At 43.2% G+C, this 7,814-nt stretch overlaps 1 protein-coding gene across 1 annotated transcript in view; it reads right to left on the bottom strand.

The window, feature by feature from the left end:
- Positions 1–7,814, bottom strand: part of VPS8 (vacuolar protein sorting 8 homolog (S. cerevisiae)) — a gene marked incomplete at its 5' end in the record, with an annotated part of 56,019 nt that overhangs the window by 33,485 nt on the left and 14,720 nt on the right. Inside the window, 5 exons of the mRNA XM_009705534.1 lie at positions 3,167–3,265; positions 4,478–4,562; positions 5,894–5,976; positions 6,381–6,437; positions 7,642–7,761. Coding sequence (XP_009703836.1) covers positions 3,167–3,265; positions 4,478–4,562; positions 5,894–5,976; positions 6,381–6,437; positions 7,642–7,761 — 444 coding nt within the window. The remainder of the gene's footprint in view (positions 1–3,166; positions 3,266–4,477; positions 4,563–5,893; positions 5,977–6,380; positions 6,438–7,641; positions 7,762–7,814) is intronic.

Raw genomic sequence — 7,814 nt, 5'->3', positions numbered from 1 at the left:
ACGTGAGCGGGAGAAGTGTTTTAACTGGCTTGAAAGGAACCGAATGGAACCAGAGGTTCACAAGCAAATTTCCTGTAACGGTTAACTGTAACTGATGCCTGTCCAGACATGAAAAAGCCTTAAACAATGTCTTATTGTAATAAAAGGAAAAAATCCAATCTTTTAGATGCCTGTGGGTTTGCCTTCTGTCAAGCTTGATCTAAGAGGCTTCATATCGTACAAGTTTACACAACCCAGAACATGAGTTTTTTTGCTCCTAATGCTTCCAAAGAAATGAGAAGCAACTGCTCCAAACCAATATTGGGTACCCAGTAACCCTTCCCAAAAGCCCCTGCTAAGCCTACAAAGGAGAAAACATTGTTTTACTAAATAAAAAGAACTGTTACAGTTGTAAAGAAAGAAAAATTTCATAAACATACATCTGGAAGAATAAATAAATTAAAAAATCTGAAAAAGTTACTTAGCGCTATCTTGGTTTCCAGACAGATGTAGCAGCCACCAAATTCAGCCAATGCCCGCAACAGACCAGGGTGAAGGGAAGAAAGGAAGTAAAAAGGAAGAGTGTGCCTCCTCCACAAGCTCTTTAAAGAGCTTTCACAGAAGATGCATTTTGTGAGGTTTTCAAAGCAAAATTTGTCTACCTTATTGTATGTAAAGCAGCTCTGAGTGTTTGATCCCACGGCTTTACTGCCTGAGCCACAGCTCTTCGTTGCTTCCCCAGCACTCAGGAGCACGACCCCTTCACCTCACAAGCCCAGGTAACCCAAAGGACCCAGAAGATCTTAACCACAGCAGTGCAGAGGAATGCAGAAAGGAGGTAGTGTGACTGCCTTAATTTGTTTCTCTCTCTGGACAAACCCTCCCTGGGAGTCTTCAGGATTGCTGAAGATAGGACTGACTGGCTGGAGGGAGATGGCCCAGCCCCCCTGTAACTGCCTGTAGCTCTTGAATCAGTGTGACCTTCGCAGCCTATCCCCAAGGAAAAGGTTTTGGGCTTGGGTATTCATCGTCTCCCAGGTCTGAACAATTTGCAAACATGGTACTTCTAAGGTAGACAGCCCTTGAGGAGATGGTACTGACACACGGCATGAGGGTCTGAGGACAGAAAGCAACGACCACAAATACCATGACTGAAGAGAAGCCTTAGGCTTTATTTTCAAGATAAACATCAAGGAACAACAGCTTTGTAGGATGATGGAGAAAATAAGAAGTGGCACTGATCGCAAACCACACTTTCTGTCAAACAATCACCAGGAAAGTCTCTCTGGACACTGCTACTTTCAACTGAAGAGGCTGGTTTGCTACTTTCATACCTCAGCAAATGAAAGGACAGTTGTTCAAAGACCTGAAGTCACAGGACAACCCCAGTAAGATGTTATTTACTATTTTAAGTCTTCTGAATGTCTGACAGCGGGATTAATACAACATAAAAGAACAAAAGCCCATAGCAGCCAATTAAGCTGCTAAGCCACATGAAATTGTACCTACTGCTCACCAATCCTGGGAAATAGAAGATGCTGAAAGGAAAGAGGGAGTTGATCTTACTGACAGCACCCAAGAAAGGTGACCTACAGAACCGATCATCTGCCCAGCAGCTTTTTGGAGGAAGCTGCAAAAAGTGTGGGTAAAAGCAGCTGGTCATTATCTACAAGGCTGATGGAACAGTGCAAGAAACCCTGTTTTTAAGGATGGCCATGGACAAACTGAGCAGAGTATTTTCTGTTGTTTGCCAACTTCAGAAAAGTATACAGCTCTGGCAAGTTGGGCATTTCTGACACTGTACAATAACCAAGAAGTGGCTCCAGACTGAAAAAACAAAACCAAACAACTCGATATGAAAAACTGGCAGTCTTAGCCTACGGCAAGCTTATCAAAATCGGTACAACACAATGAGAAACATCAGGAAGGGCAACCCAGGACATTTCTGATTTGTCCTGAGACACCCAAGCATGGAACAGCAATTGTGAAGGCCTCAGGCTGAAGAGACCCAGCAAGGAGATCTACCTGTGATTTCATAAAGACACAAAATAAGGTTTACAGAGGGAGGCTGACTCGCTGATAATACCAAACTGGGGCTGTATATACCGATACAAGCAGAGACAAGGGATGTAGTAGCAGAAGAACGAAGCAGACACAAGGAAGCAGCACAGCAGATGGTAGTTTGCTCAACTTGGAAAGCCCAGCATAGAACCACAGTTGCTCTGATAAGGTAGTAACGAGCCAGGCCCCCTCAGCCACAGCACAACCATCACCTCCAACAATTCCCATAGGCTCTGAAAGTGCATCTGGAGCGTGGGTGTGAGGTCAGAGACCTGCACGTCATACAGCTGGATTCACAGGATTTCTTTGTCTATTGTCTTTTGAATCATTTTCCCTCTTGGTCCATTTTCTCATTAGTCACACACCACTTGCAGATGCTGGTAAAGACTGAAAGTATTCTGTACCTTTCAAATGTACTTTTTTGTCTGCCTCACAGGATACGAACTTCCGTGGCCATTTTCTGCTAAGTAGTCTGGGCAAGTGCGTAACTGCTTGCTTTATAGACAGAGTTATTTTCCTGGCTTATCTCCAGATCACCCTGGAGGGGACTGACACCACCTTATAGAACTAGAAATATTATGGATTCCCCATGTCTACTGACTGGACAATTATTTCAGACACGTCTCCATCCCCTGAAGCAAAGAGAGATTGAAGAGATAGGAAAAATTATTAGAGAGGTCTAGCAACTGTCTGTATCCCACAGTAGAAGTCATGACCTCATCTTCCCACAGGTTAGAAATGCCAGAGTACCGAGGTTGAATGCTATTACCAGTCTAAGGTGAGGAATTTGATACCACAGACTCTGAGGTCAGTGATGTCAATGTCCTGACCTTGCCGCTGCTGCACACTCAGGAGATGAAGGACTTGTTAATGGATCCCTTCCCTGTTACACAGCCAGCATAACGTCCCATTACCTAGACAGCAACACCTGAAACCAGGAAACCAAGCCAGCCTGGATCTAAGAAATACACTTCTATTAAGGTATGAGACTACTAAACCTTAAAGTCAGAGCTTTTTAAACAGTTGTGATTCAACACTGTGACACTTCTCCTTACACAACAGCATTAGGCAGATCCAACAGGAGTCAGCGGTAGCTGAAGTACCGTGGGTTTAGGATACACTGTACCTCTATATGTTCCAAAGCTTTCTGCCACACCAACTGCTTTTCTTCAGCACTGTAGCCAGGCATGGACAGGATGTTGTGAATATAGTTGAAAACTTCTTCCTGTAAGGCATAAAACCATAAATGGTACAGTATGTTCTGCAGCACCACTAAGAGCATTAGATTTTGGTACGGGAAAGTGTGTCAAACATTCTTAGGATGACCTCAGGGCTAGTCGTCTCTTCGCAAGTCAGGATAAGTTATCTGCAGGCGAGATTATATGTGCCTAAATAGTTCCTGAAGAACTGCCAGGAAAAAAAAAGCCAAGAGGAACAGAATTGATGCTAAAAGTGTTAAGCACTGAGGTCAAAGAGAATTATTCTTCCACTAGTAGAAATGTTCCCCTCTTGCTCACAGGGAAAAAGGACAGGACATCACTCTTTAGTTAGGAGTACAGGCAGAGAAAAGAATGCTCTACCAGAGGGTAGGTCAGTTTTCCCAGCATATTCCTGAATTCCTCTTCAACATTAGCCTCTCCCCCAGATTCTCCTGCACTGTCCTCAGCTCAGACGCTCTCCTGTACCATATTTTTTGACCATCTCACTGTCACAACCTATCTCTTCTGACTCCTTCACCCACACAAGTTTCAGCATAGTGGTTTCATAGGGAGTTGGTGAGATCATTTGCCAGACTCTCCTCCCAACTTCTGTTGGTGGCAGGGAAGAGAATACCTCAAAAACTGTGGCAGATACACAATTTATGCGCATGCAGAAGGTAATTGCAAAGAGATAGTAAGGGCAGAGAGACTCTGTCCAGGGGGAGAAAAGAGGGAAATTATGGCAGAAACAAAGTAGTATTGCAGTTGGCAACATTTGCAATAAACCCCACCTTGCACTCAGGTTTTATATATTAGCATTTGTTTAAATTTAAAAAGAAATTAAAAACTCTGAAGCTTTTAAAAAAAAATCAACTCCTCTCCAACACAGAACAAACACAAAAAGCTTCAACTATAGAAACAAAGTAGTATTGCAGTTGGCAACATTTGCAATAAACCCCACCTTGCACTCAGGTTTTATATATTAGCATTTGTTTAAATTTAAAAAGAAATTAAAAACTCTGAAGTTTTTAAAAAAAAAAAATCAACTCCTCTCCAACACACAACAAACACAAAAAGCCTCAACTATAACTAAGAAAACTCAACTGTAAAGGAGGACACTTTTTAAGACAGTGAAGTACGACAGAAGAGCAGGGCTGTTGTGCCCATTCACGCTCTGGCCAGCAGGACAGGCTGCACTGCTATGAAGGAGAAAGGCGAGAAGCATCAGATGTACTCACCTTTCTCACTGGATCACGCAGGTAACAGCCAATTATTTTGTCATAGCGAAGCTGCCGTTCATACATGAACTCGCAAATCTGATAGCTAAAATGAAAAATGCTTTCCACATTAGGAAAAACACACTCACTCAGCTGAGTCAGCAGAATAGAGGTAGGCAGCTCAGATCTAGCACAGCTCGGCAGCACTCGAAAATACAGCACGTTTTACAAAAAACATTTGGAAGCATCTTACATTAAGGTTTTCAGTACACAGGTTGGTATCAGCCACAGGCCAATCAGCCTATCAACCTCCCTCTTGTGGGGAGGTTGTCATACAGAACAGAGAAAACCGGAGTTACTAAGGTGAGAGGCAAGGGACAGAGGACAAAAATCCTTAAAGAAATCAAGTTTCACAGGTTCTGCTGTTCATAGATCATTTTCCTTAAGCTAGGCCAATTCACAATACTAATTTGAAGAAATTCACTGAACATGACTCAATAATGCGTTATGACACAGCTTCCTGCCTTCAAATTTTAACAAACATCTTAAATATTTTGAGACTTTAGATAAAAACAAATGCAACTGAGGCAAAACAAATGGAAAGTCTGCTAAATCACATTACACTACAGGTCTTTTAGCTCTGACGGAAGCAGCTGAGCTGGTGGTTCCGGCTGCCAAACTCTGAAGCAAGGAGGAAAAAAAGGCATTTCTTGAGTCTGAAAAATTTGGCTAACTCCTTCTAGGACACACAGGAAAACAGGCACGGCATATCCCACCACTGCGCTTCTATCCCTCTCGTCCTTTGTAGTATGGTGGATTAATTCACATAACATCCAAATTCACAACTTGGATGAAGATGCCCCCCCAGCTGACTGTTCAGGCACGACAGACTCTTTCTGGAAACGTGAAGCATCTAAAGGAGATGGTGGAAATTTTTAGCCTTTCCAGACACTGTGTTTGTGTCTCTCCTACTCAATTCTAAAAAGAGTACCATGGGGGTGGCTCCAGACCCCTTCGTGCTTTTAAATCCACCTGTGGGTCTCACCCAGCGAGTCATCTCCATCTGTCAGTGGTAGAGCATTCAAATATACAACTATACCATTGAACAAAGCCTAGGCTCTAGGATAGGAAGTGCCCAAACTCATCAAGCCCCACAGGGTTTCATGCTGAAGGGTTTCCACAGCTCTACCCGCTCTTATCTTAACAATGCTTTCTGTGAGAACACTCAGTAGAGATAAGACAGAAAGACTGGGACTAAATATGAACATATTAAATGCAGGATATGTGAACGCACAGGGAAAATAACCCCAAACACAGCTGGAAAGTAGGAACAAGAAACGTGGAGGAAAAAAGCTTTGGAGGAGATTTAAAGGCAGTATTTAAATATCATACACAAGATTTAAAGGCAGTATTTATATATCATATGCAGCAACTTACAATTCAGCTTTTTCTGCCATTTGGATAAGACGGCTCTCTTCAAACTGTACTATCCCTCCCGCCTGGAGCAATTCTAAAAGGACCTGCAGATATTAAGACCAGTTATTTATATTGCAGTAGCAGCCAGACAGCCAGTGGCATTAAAAGTACACTGCTCCTGCTCCATCAAACCAAACACAGGGTTTAGTTTACAGATTTTTTTTTTTTATAATCAATTGTCCATTAACTATGAAGGTCATGTGTTTATCCAGGACTTTTTCTGCCTCTGTTCTTACTGCTGTCAAACCTCTCCTGCAGGCAATGCTGGGGTAGGATTCTCCTTCACTCCTGCTGCGTTCTTCCATGCTGGCCGCCATTCCTGTGCTAGGTGTCTGCTTTGGCAAAAGACCTTCAGCCAACATTCGTTCCCACTGAGGTCAAACTCTGCTCTATGGTCTGGTCATACCTGGTGCTTGAAGAAATGTTCCCTTGAAGAAAAGTTCCTTACCTGTTGCCTTTCCGAATGGCGGGAGTCATCATCTGGACTGCACAGAAATTCAAGGACCTGGGCAAGGGTGTAGAAGTTAGCATGAGTTAGGCCTAGTTAGCAGAGCTATTAGCATAAGCCTAAGCAGCAGACTGTGAGCATCAATAGTGGCAACGGCAAATCAGAACACAACGGTGCAATTTGAATGTACTATTCATGGGTGATGTACTCACTACTTGGTCCTACAACTAAGGACACTTGAGAATATTGGAATAACCAAGAACTGCTGAAAGACTCCAGGGAGGAAAACTGCACTAGGATCTGGAACCAAACTTTGGGGAACCTAGGGAATGTAGAACAACTCAGGGGACTCCATGGCCCTGCCTTGGACTACATACCAAACAGCTGGAATTACTACGCTGACCCTCTCAACTTCTCTCCTGGTCTGTGCCATCTCTCGCAGAAAAAACAGGAAATCATGCAATCCACAGAATTCAATATAACTGTAATTAAAGTGTTTAATCCAAAGCCATTTAGCCTCCACAGAGTTCTTTGGTCTTAAATTATGACAAAGGACATATATTTTCTAAGTAGATTTTTTAAGAGTGTTCATATATCCATATTATCATCAAAGCACGACTGCTGTAGCCATTGAAATCTCCTCCTCAGTCCGAGGAATTTCTGAGACTTAAGCTGGGATATAAACTTAACCCATGCAGGCTTCAGGCATGCAGTGGTGAGTGTCAGCCTATTTCAAACAGCAGAGAAGAATAGCGGTCACGTGAACTACAAATTACCAGCTACATAGACGTGCTCTATAAGCTCACTAATGTTATTTTAGTTGGCAGCCCTTACCTCCTTACCTTGGCACCTTCATATGCATAAGAAGTGACAACAGAGCCACCGAAGTGCTCGCTGAGGCTTAAAGATTAACAGCTTGGTTCCTGCCCTTATGGGCCTTTGCTTTCCCTCTCCTGACACACTAGTGACTACAGGAATCTGCCATTTCATGGAGAAGAGCAGAGGCTGTTCCATCTCTCAGGACTCGATCCTCTTTCTCACACAATTCCAGCAGGGTAGCAGAAATATGGAGCTTACTGCGTTTCTGTCATCTCTCCTATTCTGCTTCTTTGAAACCACAGTAAAGTCCCAGTAAGACGTTATCTGTTTTATAACGCACCAGTACTTCCAGAATTCCTTCAGTCTACAGCACTAGCCACACTTTCTGCAGTGCTGCGTCCTGTTTGGAAGTTTTTTCCACCTCTCACAAAGGAATACTTACCTGGTCAAAAAGCGTCCTGTTCACAAACAACGTGTTGTTGGGTTTGGCGAGCTGACGGGCAAGGAAGGTAAAGAGACAGCCAACCTGCGATGGGGTGAAGTCAGAATTCTCTACCATGACCTGAGAAGCATTAGAGACAAAAGGGGAAAATAAAAAACAACACAAGTGATTGG

The sequence above is a fragment of the Cariama cristata genome, unplaced genomic scaffold (assembly GCF_000690535.1).
Source record: "Cariama cristata isolate BGI_N322 unplaced genomic scaffold, ASM69053v1 scaffold2938, whole genome shotgun sequence".
Taxonomy (NCBI): Eukaryota; Metazoa; Chordata; class Aves; order Cariamiformes; family Cariamidae; genus Cariama; species Cariama cristata.
Note: the sequence above shows the minus strand (reverse complement) of the source record. Positions and strands in the feature narration are given on the sequence as shown.